Source organism: Rhamphochromis longiceps, linkage group LG3, assembly GCF_057381845.1.
Source record: "Rhamphochromis longiceps isolate RC_006_pf linkage group LG3, R_longiceps_female_GT1.1, whole genome shotgun sequence".
Classification (NCBI taxonomy): Eukaryota; Metazoa; Chordata; class Actinopteri; order Cichliformes; family Cichlidae; genus Rhamphochromis; species Rhamphochromis longiceps.
Window position 1 is genome coordinate 49339487 of NC_140559.1, and position 20891 is coordinate 49360377.

The 20891-nt window shown below is 42.3% G+C and overlaps 1 protein-coding gene across 6 annotated transcripts in view; it reads right to left on the bottom strand.

Annotated features, from left to right (window-relative positions):
• The window catches only part of LOC146675131 (adhesion G protein-coupled receptor L3), a 279742-nt gene that overhangs the window by 117624 nt on the left and 141227 nt on the right, over nt 1-20891 (bottom strand). For all 6 annotated transcript variants that reach the window (XM_085400200.1, XM_085400203.1, XM_085400201.1 and 3 more), the window contains one exon: nt 11185-11294. In XM_085400200.1, the coding sequence (XP_085256326.1) occupies nt 11185-11294 (110 nt within the window). The remainder of the gene's footprint in view (nt 1-11184; nt 11295-20891) is intronic.

The following is a 20891-nucleotide window of genomic DNA, read 5'->3' on the forward strand; positions in this document are numbered from 1 at the left end:
TAGCAAGATGGCTGAAACAAACCGGAAACCTATGTACGGCTTAAAAAGATGCACGTTACCGGGCACTAGCTGTTTATCTTTCAAAACATGCCACAGTTTGGGGGATATAAACTTCACCTTGAGTTATGTAACTAACAGCTGAACATTGTGCAGTCAGCGCAGGTCAATGTTTAAGGTTAATCAGTCACTGCTCTGCCACTAGGTTAAGTCAAACATCCACCCATTAACTTTCTTCCGCTTACCCAATGCGGAGTCAGCGGTCACAGGTCACAAGGCGAGGTAGACCCCAGACTGGTTGCCAGTCTATCACAGGGCTAAACCATACATTTAGACCAGAAAGTGTAGCTGTAGCCATGCCTCCCCTAAAATGTTCTGATGTAGCGGTGGCTGGATCTAAGATTTGTTTTTTGCACAGGGCGCACTGAATATATTTTCATAACATTACAGGAAAGCAAAAGGCAAACTTGATCATCTAATCACGACGATGAAGTCACTTTGCAGAGCATGCATGCTAATGCAGAAAGCACCGCAGACACCGCCGTGGTTGGCCATTTTGCTAACAACCTCCCCTCCACCCCCTAAATCCCCCATTGGCTACAAATGAGGGCAGCAGCTGTTCGTAACAATGAAAAACTTAAAGGAAACGCAATAAGGTTTTTGCTTGTGTGCATATACATATTTCAGTTTTGACAGTTTAGATAATATGATTATATGCACCCCGCCGCTCAGCAATACCATACCCTATAAAATTCAATTTTAAAGCCTCTGTGTAACACAGTCCTTACTTCATTTTCCCCCCCCACAAGATTTCAAGTATAATTTCCACCTGACAGGTTGCTGTGCAGACCTCTCACAGCCCACGTCCTGCAAACGGCGAGCAGCTAACAATGGGGATCTTTAGCCGCTGCGAGCGCATACACGCTGTCATGTGAGCGGCAGCTGTATGGATTTTCATTTGAATAATTAATGCTTCCCAATTTCACACTAATGGTTGAGAGGTATCAGAATGGTATCATTAGCCACTAATAGAGATTCATGGCAGAATGGCAGCAATATTTTTTGCAATACGGCCCCCCCAAACACCCCACCCTGACACACTCCCGTCCCCCCACCCCACTGTCTCAAGCAGGGAGTTGCAGAGAGCAAAACCCTCAACTCCATCCCATCAGCTTTTTAATTAATGACACAAATTACAGGGCTTTGAATAGCATGTGCCTAAGGATGGGGGAGGACACGCAGGCGGCCATCTCTCTTTCTCTGAATTCTCTCTTCATCTCTCTCATTTTTTCCCTATCCCTTCCCTCGCCTGACGCTCATGAGTCTCCCATACTATCATTACAGGTTCCATTTCTCAACAGCCCTCTTTTTTTTTTTTCTTTCAACCACTTGTCTGCTCTCTTTGTGCTTCCTTCTGGTACTTATTCAATCTCCTCCCTAGCGTCTCCTTTCTGTCTCCATCGCTTTCTGCCTGCCTCCTACTGGGAAGCAGCTATGCCGTCCTATAACCTTGACAACGCAGGATGCTGTGCACGCGCGCGTCTTCTTCTGTCTGTGCGCGTGTCTGTCTCTCTTTGAGGGACAGGTGCAAGGACTTGGCGCTCATCCAATCTGCTATCAACGTGAGACCGACCAACGGAGGGAGAAAAAATTTAAAAAAATAAAAACAAGGGAATGCTCAGCAAAACAAACTTAAATACATTTTTATGGAACATAGCAGCAACTGGAGCAGAAATAACCTAATTGCACCTCCTAAAATACGTCTTGATTTTCAAGGACCTTGAAATTATGGAGGAGAACAGCGGGGTGGAGGTGGGGGCGGTGGGGGAGATTGTGGAGGAGAGGCAAAAATAACTGTAGTGTTTAGTCTGGTGTGCGGCTGGACGCAGAGGAGCACCAGCGAACAAAGAAAGGGGAAAACAAAAAAAGCTTTGATTAGTAGGGTGATCATTAAAAAGGAGAGACCCCCTGAAGAGACCGATCTGTAATTAGTAATGTATCCTCGACACTTGGCACCCCAGCATCTCTTCAGACACATGTGCGCGAGTGAGTGTTTGTGTGGGGCTGTGTGCAGTGGGTGGGTTAACACTGAGATAAAAGCTTTGCTTGTGTTACATAAATGGGTGTTTATGAACATTTCTGCAGCTCTTTCGGCGATTGTGCATTATTTTTTTTAAACAACATAAAAAAGAAAGGCAACGATGATGCTGTATGTATGTCACTGAGCAAAAACAGCAGCTGCTACAGCACAGGAACCTGATAGATTACAGCAGCTTATTCAGCTATTAGTGGGGGGAAACAGCTTCCACATGTCCAGATTCACCCCTTTAACACGGCCATTTATCCACACCGGTAATCACCGCTTCCCTGTGCAATTATATCGCCTCTCAACTGGGAACATCATTTTTTTTTCCAGGGGATAATCCCACCCCTAGAAATGCCATTTTCTATTTTATGTTTACCTTTTAACCACCGTGGCAATCAGGCAAACTCTGTTTTAAAATTAGTGGCTATCAATTTCATTTTCTGTACATGTGCATTTGCTTAATAGTAAAAATGTTTTTATTCAGAGTACCTGGCTATATAAACACAAGATTTCAGTTTCACTGTAATATCTACAGTCATGGTAAAAAGTTCACATTAAGGATTTATTAAGACTAGATTATTCTCAGTTGCAGACACCGACATGAACTGCTGAGTGCTGTAGTCCTTCCTGTTCTACTTCTTTATAGTTTGCTTGAAGTCCACTGCCTGAAATTTACGTCACAGGGACACTAGCAGACTCACAAACGTGGAAATTATAAAGTCCTCTTTACTAGTTCCATAGGAATACTGTGGGAATTAACCCTTTAAGACCTACCATAGAACCAAGTCCGCCAGAGCTTACTTTATATTTTTACATGCTGTAGGGCCATTTGTGGGAGCATTTCAAGTTACTATACATTAATACAACCATTATAGCCCAAATATTAATAATATGTAAGCATTAAGTCCATAGTAACTACATAAATTACAAAAAAGTGCAATAAAGTACAAAAAAATAGAAAATCGTTTTTGTTTTCATATATTTCTAGTTAGAGAAATTTAAGAGGTTTATCCCTCAAAACAGTAAATACAAAAAAGTTGCACAAAAGAGTTTGCAACAACAGGAAATTTATTTTGAGTGTCTTCATAGTTTTGTTTTTGAGATACACCAATTTTTATATACTGCAGGAAAAACGAAAATAAATATTACAATCCAAATTTGCAAAAAAACATCATGTGCATCAAAATAAACTATTTTCAGCAGTGCAATTTGAGTTCTAAGCATCCCAGAAACTATTCAGAAAAGCATAAAGTCAAACATGACTTTTAAAAACACCAGTATAGGCTTATAAGGCCCCGAAGGTAAAAAACTACATTTTCCGCAAAATGACGTCACTTCCGGTTTCGGGCAGGTCATGGCGGACATGCGATAGTTCGCGCTGATGGACGTAGGAAGTGTTACAAACAGCTGATCGGATCGGCAAAGTGTGTTTCTGGAATATTATGTTTTTGCTGCTGCAAGTGCTTTTTATGCAATTTTTGCAAAGCTATATGTGGAAGGAAACCATGACCTAGGGCAAGCTAATGGCATAAGATGTAAGTACAACTCCTCCGGTTTCATATGCAAAAAAAATTATTGTGCTAGCTCACGTGGTTCCGGTTCTACAGGGATTTAAAAATAGTTACGCAAAACGGAGCGTGCCCGCTCCGACCGGTTTTAAAGGGCTAAGAGGGTAAATAGTAGCCAAGTGCTGCTAGTCAATCCACTCGATTAACTGATCATCAGCAAGTGTTAGCACCTCTATAAAAGCATAGGTTGTGGCAGTTTACTGCTCTGGAACATTCAGATGTGTGTTAACTCAATGCCAAGGATGAAAGACATTAAAGTGTTATAAGGCCAAGACTTCTGGAACAATGGTTGTTGGACAGATGAGACCAAAGGTGAGATGACTGACCATGTGCCAACACAGCACATCAGCACAAACATCTCAAACCAACCATTAGTCATGGTGGTGGAGGGGTGATGATTTTGGTTGGCTTTCAAGCCACAGGACCTGGACACCTCAAAGTCCATAAACATTAACTATAAACTCTGTATACCAAAGCATTCAGAGAGCGTGAAGTCAACTTTGGCTAAAACTGACTCATGCAACAGGACAATGATCCCAAGCATAGCAGCAAATCTCCAACAGGAGTCCAGAAAGCTTCATACTGACTGAAATGCTGCGGTGGAACGTTAAGACAGCTGTGTACAAATAAATCCCTGCAAACCTCAAATGAACTGAAGGAGCATTGTAAAGAAGAGTGAGCCATAATGTGGTCTAGCTACATCTGCAAAGTACCAGATGAGTTTTAAATGTCCCGGTACATGAGGGCTTGAACTTGCACGAGGCTGTACTTTCTTTATACCTCAAATATATATTCATATGAGCTTGTATTTTCTTTTCATTGTTAATATTACTTTCAAACTGTGTGGAACTTTAAAATGCATCCTTTAGGAAGCTTATTTTCACAAACTGAGACAGAAATCTCTACTTGAGTTGCACATTCATCCATCACACTCTCCAGTTTTACTCCTCTGAAGGGTTTTACCCTGAGTTTCATTCATGGATTATTCAGAGCTGAATTTATGGATTTTTTTTTATATGACATTTATTTAGTTTTCTAGTCTGTGGACAGTAGATTGATTTAACAATTGATCCATTTTAAAACAAAATAAAACAAGAACTTTTCTATGTATTGCCTGCAAACCAGCACATAGTTGGTTGAATGATATCTCATTTCTCTTTTTCACACCAGGCATTTTGAATAGTCGCAACAACAAAATGCTACTATGTTTCCATTAATATCAACTATGTCTTTGTGTCCCACTAAACTGCAACAGTGTGACAGGAAGCCAGCATGAACACCCTAATTGGATGGATTCGATAAAGGGCCCCCCCCCCCCAAAAAAAATAGCAAGAAGTTTCTGATCAGTGCGAATTCAGGCCACTGCACCAGTGTGAATCTGGAGTGTGAGATATGTGGCAGGAAGTCACAGTCGTCAAAGCATACCGCGTGGGCTGGGGAGTGGTCAGCAATCTCTGAGTGATGAGATGACATTACAGGGCCCCTTCACACATGGGAGGAAGTGGAGCTGTTCGCCCAGGTGGTAAGATTAAAAAAAGAAGGTGTCTGAACAAGCAGTCTAATGCTCGCTGGCATTTCAGCTGGGAGTGAAGAGGGTGTGGTTTGGTGATGTATCTGCTGTCACAGTACTGACTCCCACACAGGACCTTATGAACGTGGACTAGAGAGCTCAAGGGCGAAACGCCACTGAACTTCCGTACAATCTGCTAAGTAGATTTACAGATAGCATCTAATGGGGCGATCTACTCTTCAAGAAGCTTAAATGTTGCTGCGAGATTATCCGAGGGAAAGAGAGCTGACTGGGTGCTCGTAAGGGAGAGCGCTGACGGTGTAGGAACGCCGAGCGCGAGCAACTAAATCAAATCAGATTTGTGCCTCGACATCACCATTTCTGTTATTAATGATCCAAAATCCTTACATGAGTTCACAGCAGCGAGCCGCGCACCCTGTTGAGACGCAGACTCCTGGTCACACAGGTGGTGTTTACTTTAGGTGTAACCGCTGCGTTACAGACTCTGCAAATCGCGCGCATTATAACCAGGCTGCAGTGTAAGCGAGAGCCATGTGTACAGCATCGATTTCACAGTTTAACCTGCCAACAGTGAAGGATAGAGACTGGTAGCAGGTGCTGGGTAAAACCTGCCAAAACAATCTACACCATTATTCAATTACGGGCCCCCAGAACCTGTTAGGTGTGTTGTTATCACTGGCGAAAAGAATTAAAAACCAATTAGGCAAGTTTGAAACGAGAAAAAAACAAAAAGCGAATGGATGAATAAATATGAGAAATTACACCGCAACTTTACGAGGCGTGAGCTCCGGGATTACTGCGGCCCCAATCAAACGAGGCAATCGATTCCATGATCGTATGTCCTGGCTTAGCTTCCAAAGAGTGAGCCGTATCTGACAGGGCTGAGCTGGATCCCACTGTGAAAGGCAGGATTTTACACTGTCCTTATTAGCTGCAAACAGTGGGGGGAACCAGTGGCTTATGTATAGCAACAGACTGCCAGCAGGTTTTTCCTCCTTTGTTCTTCCACTCTCTTCTTGTCTTCTGCCTTTCCGTTTCAGCTCGTCTGCCGAGCACAGTGAAGTGTAAGTTTTGCAAAGTGAACAGCGCAAATACATTTCCCTCATATCCACTACTTCATCTTTTTTGTGTTTGTGTGTGTGGGGGGCAGGTGGTGGGAGGGTAAGGGACATGATCGCCTGCCTGGATCATCGAAAGTGCACAGAAAGATACATGTAATTACCAAAAGATTGCGGTCGACGTGAGGGGAGGAGGACAAGGAAGACAACCGCAGGCTGTCAACGGCAGAGCACTGCAACACAGGTCGGAATCTTGTGCGACAAGATGGGGAAGATGACGGGGAAGATGACGGGCCTGCTGAGGAGATCTAAGCGCTTCATTACAGCCGAGGAAGGAGCGGTGGGTGTGTAGGAGGGAGACGCAGTTGTGTTGACCTCTCATGAGCTCGGCCTTCGGGAGGAGTTGTTAAAGTGGAAGTTACACCCAGAGAAAGACGGCGCGAGCGAGGAAAGAAGGCTGTAATAAGGCACGATGAGAATACGCTTGCATCTCTCCGCTTGGCTGCGGAAAGTCAAGGTGAGAGGGCGGGGCGGAGACAGATGTCAGCCATAAGAGCGCGCTCGTGTTTATGAGTCATCATAAAGGGTCAGCGTGTCACTTGTGCCCGAAGTCGGCCTTGCTAATATGTGAACTGCACAGAGGGGCGTGTGCAATCTGCTGTGTTGCAAAAAGAAAGAGTCGTCGGGCAGATTAAAAATTAGTCATGTTCACAGGACTCTGATGAATTCCTGAGGTAAATACAAGCGCATGCTATTAAGCTTTATTTAGTAAGAGCTTAATGTTTCAAATGCAAAATGTATAAATTCCTTTTTTATTGTTTCACCTTTATGTCGGCGCTGCTTTCCCACCCTCATCGTTCAACGCGGTGGCATTTCCTCATCCAAGAAACTCGCAGCTCATATCGAATAATTATCCAGACAGCAGCTCAAATGAAAACATGACGGATCGCGCCGCGCGTGCCACAGCGCCAGCACGGGCAAACACTGGCACCCACAACGGTAATTGTTCTAACATTTCTTCCATTACAACTGATGGAGCGGGTCGAATCGCAAATTAATAAAATCAATATTGTATCTGCAACATGTGTCCATCGATTTGGCACAGCCCTCCGCTGTTATTGACAGCGGATCCAATCGCACAATCTCGCCGGCTTATAGAGATGTGGAGAGGACGGCGGTAATTTGTCCTAAAAGGAAAAAGAAAGAAAAAGAAGCTCCTCAAGCAGAAAACAGATAAAAGCTGTCAGCGAAGGTGGTCGGGGAGAAGAGAAGGGGCAGATGAGACTCTGGAGTGAGGGAACAGAGGTGGCAAATAAAGGGAGATAGAGTGGGAGGGGTGGGGGAGGCCAGTATTAGGATTGAGAGGGAGAGCTTGTCAGTGGAATACAGAGAAAGAAGAGTTGGAGTCATGGGTGGCTGCTCCTCTTATTAAACACTCAAATCCTTCAGTCAGTCTCAGGAACTCTGTAAGGAGACTTGTGTTAAAAGCCGATCCACAATTGAGCTGCCATGTCTCTATCCATACCTCATTTCCAATTAACACACAAACCACTTAAATCTATTGTGCTTTTTTTCCTTCATCCTCCCCATTGAGACTTATTTTCGCAAGACACGTAGCCATAATCAAACACGTAAGCATGACACACAAATGTGAAGGAAGCACTTTCAGTGTGATTCAGTCCAGCCAAAAGGTTCTGATTGATTCATCTGGGAGGTGTGAAGAGAGTTTACCGGGCCGTCACAGATGAATTCATTCATATCCCGCCACCGAATCCGTTTCAAATGCGTCTCCAGTGACCGCTTGTGATTACACTTTGCTTCCACACTCAATATACAAATAAACTGCTACATGACTGCTGCCATGTTTATGCATTGCCAGCAGATTTCTCGATCTTATGGCCATATCTGGGAGCGATCCATAGTTAAACCACACAAGGTGCCTCGGTATTTCTCCCTCGTGGAACCCTAATAGGAGTCCTGGGTATTAAAGCAATTAAGCTGCAGAAACTGTTTTACAGCATTATGGGAATGCAGTCAAGTTATGAGTTATGGTTTCTTTTTTTTTTACTGTTTAAGTCAGACTTATCGAGTAAGAGAAAACATTAAAGAGATCGCTGAATGAAAATGCCACTGGGTCCTGAGGGTATTGCAGAATTTTCCATCACCTTAGGGGACAATTGCATGTGTTACAGGGATCCAGACAGGACAGGAAAACCCAGCTTCTGCATTAGGCAGCAGCTTTTTTACAGCATAATATATGGAGCCATAATGCGTGTGTCTATTATTTTAGAAATCTGACACCAATAGAATAAATTGGAAGTAATTGTAAGAGGATGGGATGGGGGTGGAAGTCCTTATGTTTTTTCCATGCTGTTCAAGCATGTGGAAAGGGCAAAAATAATTTCATTTCCCATCGAACTGGAGGTCAATTACATTGCACCACTGGGATAAGGTCCGGCTGAAAACAATGCCTATGTGTTGGAGAAAAGAAAGAAAAAATGACTCCAACCTACACTCGGTGGACTGGAGTAGCAACAATGTAAATTAAGCAACCGACATAATCATGAGGAAAAAAATTGCCATGTCCATCTGAGTAGTCAAAGAGAGCAAGAATCAACCAATCGTATTGTTTCTCTATGATAAGAAAAAATAATGTCCACACTCCCAGTTAAGGTTTCGAAGAACGAGCCTCGTTCACTGATATGTGCACAGAAATGTTCTTACACTGTGCAAAAGTGCGCGCGTGCAATTTCTACAGGTAAAATCTTGAGGACCAAATGATAAAATAATATCTTTTTACGTGTCAGCAAGTATAAAATGGTTTCTCACACATGTGGTAAGTCTTGCTTGCAAGTGACACTGGATGACCCATCTAGGACTGTGTGCTGCAGGCTAATTTCAAAGAATCAGGCCAGTGAATCATCGGTCACTGTCTCCAACTTGCAGCTTGATTATTAACTAAAGAGGGAAAAAAGCCACAGGTTTCTTGCAATAAACCAGTGTAGCTATTAAGCAATGTAGTTATTGTAGCCCTCGAGGACTTGTGCTGTCTTTGTGTTTAAAATGTTAGAATTAAACTCATTTGCTGGCAGTTACTGTGTGTTTTAAGAATTACCCAAAATTAAACACACATAGCTGAGATCTTACTGACCGGTAATAACCCAACCGGCCTAAAGCCCATACCTTAAAGCAGGGGTGAGAAACTAGGACTGTTGTGGAGGGCCACACCAGTAAGTTAAACTCAGTTCTGCTGAAAATAATTTTCCCTCTTTATTATCTCATTGGTAATCACACTAATAATAATTATAATAATTATAATAAAGTTGATTTGTACAGCACTTTTCAAAACTTGAGTTTTAAACTGCTTTCCGTGCGGCGCTCCACAACAGTCCCAGTTTCTGATGTAGCCCCTTGGTAAAAGTGCCCGCCTCCGCTAAAGCCTTTCTCATGATCTTGCGCATATTTCAAGAATCTAGCTGCCTCATGGTCAAAATGGTAAACTAGTGAAATGCTTGAGTTCAAAAGGTTGAAAACTTGAGTAGATGCAAGTGTGACAGACGCAAAAAGTGACTGAAAGTGGGCTACTGTTCATTGCAGTGGCTTTATCCTTGTTAGTATCCCAAGACAATGACACCTAGGAAAGACAGTGGCACTGGGTGACTGAAATAGCATAATGTGCATATTACAGCGAGGAATAAAAAGACCATTTGCTAGCTCTGGATCACAGACAAAAAGGGCTTTCACTTCACAACATGAAAGCTACTGTCAGGCCCACTACTGAGGGAACCATGTAAGGACATCAAATGTTAAAAGATGGCTTTGATTTGAATTACTACAACTCACTTCAATGCAGCCGCTGTAGACTACACAGCTAAATGCCCATGACTAAATATTTCCCCCTTTTTTGAGCATCAGGATTTTTGGCAGGCGTAATTATTGTGACTTTGGTGTTCCACTTCAAAGTTCATTAAAAAGACAATAGCAAAGGTCATATGGCAATGTCCATGCCACTTCCTTTAGCCTCGCCTGGATATCCTCTCAGCACGCTCATCCTGTCACCCCATGCTGATCCTTCCATTCCCTGTCCAAATGCTTTCACTTAGGTTATGTTGCAGCCTCACAGTGTTTTTCACCTGCTGCACTAATTAAATCATTTTTATTTACCCCCTTCAGAGATGCCTCACTAGTCTGAACATTAGCCGGCGTCCACTGAGCTGAACTGAACTGAGAATGAGTACTTTTCTTTTTGATGAAAGTCAAAACGGCCTTTCTTGCTGTGATGGAAATAGAGACTTGACATCATCAGACGTGATTCCTCAAAGATATTAATGCGCTTTGAACCGAGGGAGCTGATGGGAAGGTTGTGACAAGCGCCATTTAAAAAAACAAGAGAAAGCCTGAATGCATTATGGGATATATGCCTTACTCCGTTTTGGAACAGCAGCAGCACTAACAGGTTGACGAAAAACGGATTAAAAGTTCAAAAATGATTTGCTCGCTTCTATTTTTATAAATTGCACGGCTCCAAAAACGCCACTCGGAGTAAAATAAGTGTAAACTGTAACACTGTTGATCTAACTGATGCCACATGGAATTAATACGACGCAGGAAGCGTTAATCACCTGTCAGTTATAACAAAGAGACGGCTTGATAAACAACAGCGCTGCATCAGCAGGTAGCGTTCCTCTAAACTGATAAACTGTATTATTTTTCACAGGTAAGCAACACTGTCATTCACATTTCCTGCGCTCGTGCAGGGTGTTATGTTTTCGGATAACAGAAACCATCGCGTGTCTTCGCACTCCCTGCAGGGTCCTAATCTTTTCCACTAGACTGGATGACACATCTGAGATATTTAGTATTTCCGACCATTTCTGATGAGGCGCTGTTGTTAAGAGGAAACGAGAATGGGCAAGAACATTAGGAGAGCTGGGGGATACATACTGTAGGGCACACATTCATACTGGACTTCCAGGTATTTGTAGGTTCCCGGGCACGGGTCAGGAAATACGTCTGGTCCTGCCACAACAGCACACTGGGTCCTGTTGTTACATCTGAAAGCAAAGAAAAGTCATTCTGTTAAAATAAATAAATAAGTAAAGCATTAGATAATCACATCCTTGTGAATGGCCACAATATACAGTGGCACATTAGTCAGACATTTAGTGTGTGGTTAATGAACTTTAAAGCACTTTATTCCGTAGAAGAGATTAAGACGATCACAAAGCTCCACTGTTTATGAACTCAACTCATCTACTTTTATGCCTCGAATTCACGGGATACATTTATTTTAATTAATTTATTTCTATTTTTGGATTTCTCGGAGGAAGACTGACAAAATATGCCATCACGATGTCACTAAACCTAGAGACTACACTAACACAAAGTCTGTTACAAACTGGAAATATGAATGGAAGCAAATAAGGGCGGCCTAATCAATCAGGAAATGAATTCACACGTTTATCTATTTATTTATATTTATCTATAACTCCTATGGTTCAACTGCCGTTTCTAAAAACAGAATTTTCAGTGATTCAAGTCGATCCAGACACAAAATAGTTCAACTGTTTGATCGCTATTAGCTGTTAGTGTTTTTAAATTAATGCAAATTTCAGAGTTGATGTATTTTTCTTGTTGCATTTATATGTTTCTAGCCGTACTTTAGACCCCAAGCTACATTTTAACATAGATTCCTACGGTGTTTTATTCTTTACACTTCATCAAGGACTTCATCTACCTCTCATCCACAGCTAATTTTAGAATCACCCATTAGCCTATTATGCATGTCTGTGGACTGTGGGAGGAAGCTGGAGTACACAGAGGAAACCTACACAGGCACCGGGAGAAGATACAAGTCGCCACAGAGAAACGCAGCATTTAGATCTGAACCAGGAACCTTCTTCCTGTGATAGGATTGTGCTACCAATGCACCTCATAGACTGCATATATGGTGTTTTTCACAGCTAATATAATATATGCAATATCTCATACAACACATATGAGCAACGACTAGTGGATAACAATACTGACAAGAGACTTGTTTAGATATGCTGCCCTAAATAAAGTAGAAGAGAGAGAAGATAGCTCTGACATTGGAAGCTCTTGAAATTGCCACAGGCAGCTAGCAGCATAACAGCTGGTGGCTGTCTGCTAGGCAATGAGCTGATTTCACTCATGAACTGAACCTCTAAATTGTATTTGTCGTGATGATGGTCTGGGGAATTTTTCATTCAAATATCCAACAAATAACATGACTTGCTAACTGGTCATTTCACAAGCGAAATTTTAGTATTTATATCTGTAGTATGGATATTTGCACATACACACCAATGTGCAGTGTTGAGAAGGTTACTTTTATACATTTTAAATGTATTCCACGACAGATTACAGATTACATGCCCCAAAATGTATTTTGTAACGTTACTCAATGAGAGTAACGTATTCTGAATACTTTGGATTACTTAATATATTATCATGCTTTTTACAACTACATGAATGTACTATTGCTGTGTGATTTATTACTATTACTGAAGGATACTCACCATACCAACACCAACTAGATTTTTAAATTTTATTATAAAATGAGTAACAGTAGGGTGGACATTAGGTAAGGCTGCACTTTTTGCAGCGATCTCATATAGAAAACTATTCGGCGCGTATATAAAACAGGTGTTTGGGTTTCCACCGGCGTGGAATTACCAAAAATAGAGAGGGCATAGCCTAACATATGAAACAGGAAAAGACCACCGGATTACACCCTTAATTTCAACAAAGTAACTGTATTCTGAATACCACCTCTTTGAAAAGTAACTGTAACGGAATAAAGTTACTCATATTCTATATTTTAAATACGTAACGCCGCTACATGTATTCCGTTACTCCCCAACACTGCCAATGTGCTATGATGACAAAACTTGCTACCATTAGCTGAAAACACTAACATTTTGTCTCACTATGGCCTCTTCTGGCCACAACGAAAGCAAAAATGACTAAATTGATAAAACCGGGGCCTAAAAACTAGATTTCACAAAGAACTGTGTGATGCCACAGTGGCCACATCCACGTTTTGTATACAGCCAGCGCTTGAGAGACATGTTGTAAATGAATAACGATCATAAAGTTCACTTTAATTTAGGTTCAGGTGACACAGTCAGGGGCAAATTCATCTTTCTGTGAAGGATTAGAGCGGGAAGTCACGGACTTACGACCAGGCTTCAACCACATACAGGTAACATTGTTATGACTGCATGATGGATGGTGGCAGCGGCGGTAGAGAGGACGGAGTAGACACAATCGACCGAGTGCGAAATCAGCTCCCACATAAAATGTAGGTCTTCATTAAAAAACACAATTACGGTGCCTGTGGTAGTCTCATGTGCCATTTTGTTTTTGGCAGTCATCAATCAAAGCCCCACTCCATATGCACGGAGAGCCTCTCGCCACAGATAATAGCAACACTTATCTCACAACATTAACTCTTAAATCTTTTGACAGGTATCGATCTTTTCCAGCTCTGCATCTATTTAAAAAGTGAAGAAAAATGAGAGGATACGAAGGTGGGACAGGCTTCTGTTCAAAGCACCGGGTTGCATATGTGATCTTAGTGAGGCCCTCCTGCTCCAAGCTCCAGTGTATACAGGATTGCCATTCGTCAGATCTATACTCGTTTACAGACCGCCATTATATTGCCATATATAAAAGGTATTTATGCCCCACCAAGGCCGTTCACAGCGCAAGTCTTGTGAAGGTCAAGGCAGGGTCTGACACAATGATTCATACACCACAATTAAAGGATTCTCTACACCTTAATTAACATTGATTGGCTGCTGACTAATCAATCGCACCAGTGACGGACAAGCAAAAAAGGGGCCCCATCTCATTTCGAGCCAGCCAAGTAATGAGATATGGTCTGCCGACTCTCGACTCGTGTGAGCTTTATGTGTTACGTGACCAGCTCCCACCTCCTTCCAACATCCGCCTCATCTTCTGCCGCTCGCCTCATCTGACCGTCAGCACCATGAAGACTTAAACTGCAGGCAGTAAGCGCCAGTCGAACAATAAGAGGTCAAGCCTATGAAAGTGGGGAACAATTATCAGGGCTCATCTCTATACCCTTTTTCTTTGCCATACTTTCTGATTTATTCTACTTAGAGACCGGAGGATTTGTAATCAGCAGGTTCAAAGATGATATGTCAGAAAGAACTGCAAAGGAGATGGTCGGCAGAGATGCAACTAGCTAGAAGCTGGACTGGAGAGTGGATATTGCAACACATACACACATTTTTCCTAACTATATTGCACAGTAGCTGTTGTTGTGCAGAGTACTGAAGTACCGAGCTGATACCGTCTTTTAGGTTTACCGACGCTCACTGAGAATTTAAGCTATGATCAAATCCAAAAATTTAATCATACAGTGGTTTATAATAACTTACTCTTGAGGGAATAACGTGTATTTACCATGTATTTAATATTATTGCAAACTTAATCCCAGCCTTATCATCCATCTTGACCCAAATCCCTCTTATCAGTCCATGTTTTAACCTACACACACAAATGCCTCCTAATCAGTGTTCCTATAGTGTCCTGAAGTCACCCAGACACTGAAAAATAATTACAATTAAATGTATAGATAGAGGGAGATGGAGGGAGAAGCTACGGACACCACAAAGACTTCACAACACCAATTATGGGTGTTAATCGGGATTGCGTCAGACAATTGGCACTGGTTTGATCCTTGAACTAGCAGTGGGGAGGGGTAATAGAGTCAGTATGAGGGATGAATTTAAATATGTATAGGGGTATGTTGCTTACACACAGCACAGCTCACTGAGGGAAGTAAACAGCAGGTGGCACGAGCTGCTGTAGGTATCGCCTTGGAAGGTTTCAGAGGCAATGAGACGCAAACGGATTTGTGTGTAGGTTCAATGGGCACATAAGCCCCTTACAGCGATGCAGTCCTTTCCATTAACCTGGCAGTATCTTAATGTGCTGGCTACATGTCCAAGCCAATGGCACTCTGGTGACAGATCAGATTACTGGAGTCAATCCAGTCAGTTCTTGAAAAAAAAACAACAGGAGCTGACGTTAGCTTGTTGCTTCAAGCTGTTTCTGGAAGTTTTTCTTAGGAGTGACTAAAACCCTAAAAGCCCGCTAAAAAAAGATTGCAGTCCCGTAACAACAAACGGAAACTGCAGGCTTTTATTTGTACGTTTAAACCCTATTTTAAAACACTTGACATAATTCCGAGTATAATATTTTTTGTTGATATAGCTCATGTGTAGCATTCATTTCATTGTCATGTCATTTCTCAAAAACCCAAACAAACCTTTGTTCACTTATTCAAACTGTTATGTATTTAAATGGTTATAACCTGTTACTGTGACTTCATAATAAAATGAATCGGCTATAGCCAAAAAGTATCCCATGCCAATATTACTGTCAGGCTGAAAACCTGCCCTCAGCTCAATCCGTCACATGTCACATGACCTTTGACCTTGAAGGAGAGGTGACAGATCATGTGACATGATATTTTAAATCTTTCTACATGTTGACAATACACAGCACACTTGTCAATTTGCAACCAATAAATCATTAAGTTGACCTTGGAGACCTTGAAGCCAATTTTAACATGACCCGACTCTACACCCCTACGACGTTTTATCAAAATTCATCCATTTTTGAGTCACTGGATGGCACGGATGCGAACGCTGTTTTTACTTCAGATGTGTGAGCTGCGTCTATAAGCTCCACTTCAACAATTGTGAAATAAGTTAACCAGAGCGTGAGCGGATGCATTCACATAACTGTATCTCTGACTGTCAAGACAACTATGAAAACACAGCTGCCGATTTAAGAAATCTCCAACCAGAACACGCCGTGTGTCATTTGATGTGCTGTCCAACTTCCCACAGGGTACACAGCGATGTGGAAACACCTTGGCTTGTTCCGTGAATGTAACGGGAGAGCGTGTGAACGATGTCATGAGGACCATTAAAGTTAAAGTGTTTCAACGTTTGAATGACAAAATGCCGCCATCGACAGACTGATGAAGGCAGCAACGTTACATACGGCGTGCCTGAAAAGGGCTTTAATGACACCAAATGACAAGGACTGCATCTGGATGCAATCATGTATGAGATATGATCTCAAAAAGACCATAAGAAACATTTTGCTATTTGGTCTCCAACTACCGCATTTCTATCCACATTCCCGATTTCCCCTCCCTTATAGCTTTTTCCTCCTGTTCCCACGTCTGCTGTTTGTTATAACTGGCAGATTAGAACTCAGGCTGCCAGCTGACGAGGGGAGATGTGGCACAAAGCAGCAGAACCCTATGTAAGCACAAACCGTAATCACTATAATCGCCGGGCTGATCCGGCTGCTGCCTGTGACGACAGTAAGTGGGTCGAGTCCCCTTTGGCCCGCTGACCACCGACGCAGGTCAAATACTGTATCAATGGATCAATGGGCGGATGGACGAATGGGTGAACAAACGAATCGATAAAAGAAAAGAGGACGGAGACATGCGAAACAGACGGGGACGGTGCGGCCGCTGTCAAAGACAGACAGATCTGTACACGTTGGAGAGTAATAAAAGAGAACTGGTGTGCACCACTGTTCTCCTTTCAGAACTCAATTGATTTATATCAGGAGGGAAATACCAACCCGAGTGGAAGAAGAGAAAGGTTTGCCAGTTTTTAAAGGTTCAGCGGGGGGAGGGGGAAAAATGCTTTGCTGCATTTCCTTCCAGCATGCCAAATTGCTCTGAGCCATTTTCCATTTGTAATCCAGAATCCACATGAAAGAATTTCGCCTGAAGTAAGTCAAATATGAATGGAGACGTTTCAGCTGGCGTTCATGCACTTATTTTCGGCGTGTATGCCGAAAATAAGTGCATGCTGTTTGTTTCCTGTGCCCCTTTGTGTGCTGTGTGCACATTTGTGAGGGTTTATATTTGTGAGGAAGGAAAGGACGGAAGTGAAAGAAGAAAAAAAAGTGACGGACGGGTCAATATCCCCGTCCCTCTGTTGGGACCCATTACGCTTTAGTGATGGTCTTCGCCACCCACGATCGACTTCATTCATTATCTTTCCCAGTTGCATGCAGCAACATCCATCTTTTCCCATTCAGCCTGTCTCCTGGTGCAGCACACACACAAACACAAAAGGAACTCACAACCTTTAAAACACCCAGAAAAAGAAAGAAAAAAATCTCAGAAAACATGATAAGAGGAAGTGAAGCGATGGCCTTGAACGCCTTGTGCATTTGGCTCCTGAGTAAAACCAAGAAGTCTTACAAGTTAGCAATTCAGTGTTGATTAGTGGAGCTCCTTTACAGAACGAGGAATTATCAGTTAAAGCCCTGGTGGAAAAGCTCCTGTTCACACAGAGAGGCTTGTTAGGGAGCATAAGCTTGAAGTTTTCTGTAACGCTGCTATAGAATAATGTGTTTTTGACGCAATTTGGAGTTACTTCAGCCACGAGCTGGGGATTATCAGACACATTAACTACAGCTAGTGTAACAGAAATCAGCCAAATTGAACTAATTCATTAACTCCTCCTGTAAGCTCTGAGGTATAACTCTTAAACCGGACTTTTACGCTCATTTCCAGCTCTATATTTCAGTCCTGGGCTGGACTAGAGTAGCTTTGCACGATTCACAGCTGAAGCTAATCCTTATATATACACCACGCTGGACCATGTGTGGTCCAGAATTATGTTCATCCTCACTCTGAAACAAAGTTTCTTCTGATTGGCCGCCTCTCAAAAAGAGAAGATCTGAACAGATGAGCATATAAATGAACGGCCCCCAACTCGATTTTGGTCATCACACTGTTCTCCAAAAGGAGGAAAAAGCTGTTGGATATTAAATGCTTTGCACGTATGCTTATCTCATTATTTCAAACTATGGTTGGGTTCATAATAGAATCATAATGGGTCAACTTTAATATCCAGCAAGAATAGCACAGTACAGTATCTGAATTAAAGGTGAAAAACTTACGGGGAAAGAAAAAAAATTTTTATTAGCTTCTATATTTCGTCAGCCTTGATGATAAATTGGAAAGGATTGTTTCCTGGCAGCCAATCTTCTATAATCATAACCACATCATACCTGTTACTGGCAGCCCATACATCACTTAACATGATTGACATGTTTCTAGCAACTTGACGACTTTATTATAGGAGTGTGGACTTAGAAGCTAGGAGGAAATACAGTATTTGATTATTTTACTTATTTATTTGCTCTAGATTTCTCTTCAGGCTATGAGAATGGACTCTCTGTTATTTGGTTTACCCTCTGGGACAGTGTTCCTGGGCTTCCAGTGAAACCAGCAGATGTCCAGGCCAGGACTCGTGCGCCTGTGTGTAGGTCAGAGTTCACTCTTGAACTGACATTAAACAGAGCTAATAAAAAGATGAGCAGTGATCAGACAGTAAGAGATGATTTTGAGATTGGATTTCATCAAAACTGTTCCCTGCGTTTACTTTTACTTCCTACCTCCATGCTTCACTTCAGCCTGCTCAAACATGATTGGTTGACAGCACACATTCCCAGCGAATCACCTCAACCCAGCACCTGACGTCCTGAAAGGTAAACTAAAGAATCCTCCAAAAATAATCCAAAGCTGTAGCTGCTGCACGCCCACACCCAGCTCAGCCAGGAGGCACACCCACGTTTTTCTAAATACATGACTAAATCATGCAAAATATACTTTGAGGCGATAAATAACAACAACAAAAAAATGGATGGACTCAGACTCCTACAGACTAAGACGGTGGAAACCGAGGGATAAGACTCACAACAGCAAAATGGAAGAGACAGGGAGCGCCAGCGCTAACTGCTTAACTTTCAAAATAAGAGTGTGGGGCTTGCTAGATAGTAAACAGACCGCATAACTTACCTGGGCAGCCCACCAACATAATTGATATGCAAGGGAAATACTGTATGAGTACAAAATCTGTTCATAAATAATAACCAGTGATGCAGCCTCACTCAGCTACATAGGTCATAACAGAAAACTTTGTGTTTGTGAATGTTTATTTTATCCATTCACAGGCACACATTAGACTATATTAATATATGTACTTAAGCTGTAAAGTTAACATTTTCTAACAAAGTTGTTGATTTGAGGAAGAAGGATTCAGGCTCATTTTAAAGCAACATATATTACATCTACTTAAACTGAAAGATTGAAAACATAATTCACCTCATTGTGTGCCACGTTTCTGTGGTTACTGTATCAGAGTTAGTCCGGTCTGCCAGTCTGCAGGGGAAACAAACGGAAACCAAAACTCTTGTCCTTTGCCTCCAGAGACACAGAACCTATGAAGAGACTTCCTCACTCATATGCAAACACATAACCCCATGCTTTACCCCATCTGTAAAGCAGCGCTGAATGGAGACAACAAATTCCATCGTTTTTCTTGTCTTTTTCCATAACATCAATAGAGAGAGAGCCACTCAACACAGATTAAAAAGCAAAAAGAGGCAGATTGGGAATGAATGCAGTGCATAAAACGTAAATACAATGGCCGAGCGTGGGTGCGAAGGATTTGGAGTGCATTGCCGAAGGAGCTCAATGTTCTTGAGTGCTTAAGCTCGCAGAAACGTGCAAACATCTTCATGCTAGTGCACCCGTCCTTAATATTCAATGGATAATCGATGACTGCGAGGAGCGCTAACACACCGAAGCACTTCCTGCACGATGGGTGGCATCTGCAGCACGCCACGAAATGGAAGAAAATCATTTGTCAGACCGTTTGCACACAACAAAACATCAGCCATATTCTTTTTTTTCTTTTCTTTTTTTACAGGATTAACTCAGTGGAGCTGAGTAGAAATAAAGAAAGTGCTGAGTGAGTCCACAGTGCGGGGAAGATGGCGCGTCTGCGTGCATGAGCTCTGTGAACGGCCTTTATTGGGCTGCGTTAAGTACGGAATAAGACTTTCATTAAGAGCAGTCAAACAAAGGTCAGGAATGATCATCTCTCATGAACTCCTTCCACTGCTTACATAAATTCAATGCTATTTCTGAAAGAAAAAAAACAGCATCTCATTCTCCTTCCCCCCCCTCCTGACAAGCATAATCCCTCTTAACCATTCACACAGATTAGTAGCTTTCATAAGATTTTACATCACACAGTTTCCTCCCTCTCTAATATTGTATTTGGAAGATAAGCCACAGTTCATTCCGACGCAACGACAAGCTGAGAAAAACACAGCGGCGCTGGGGCACTCTGACTGGATGTGGAAACATGATTAACCACAACACAGACTGCAGTATTTTAAAGATTCAAGTCTACACTGAGTTTACGGACGGGGCGACATATAGATTCACGTGTGACGTCCTTTGCGTAGAGAACCTGAAGCACAAGCTCAGCTCGATGAACATGTGCACTTTAAACATGATTTTAAGGGTCACCTCAGTCAGAGATGTTTCAGTCTAAACATCGGTTATAGCATTTCCCCGTTTTGGTTCTTTTTCCAGTCGCTAAACCCCAAACCCTGCCACATTGTTTCTGTGCTCATTTGCACTTTAGAGTTCCTCCTTTGTGGAGAAAGCTTGTTATCCAACACTCTGCATTCAACTATACACAAACAGCCTGCAGGGCAATGACACATGCTAACGGCGGCATTCATTATGACTATAA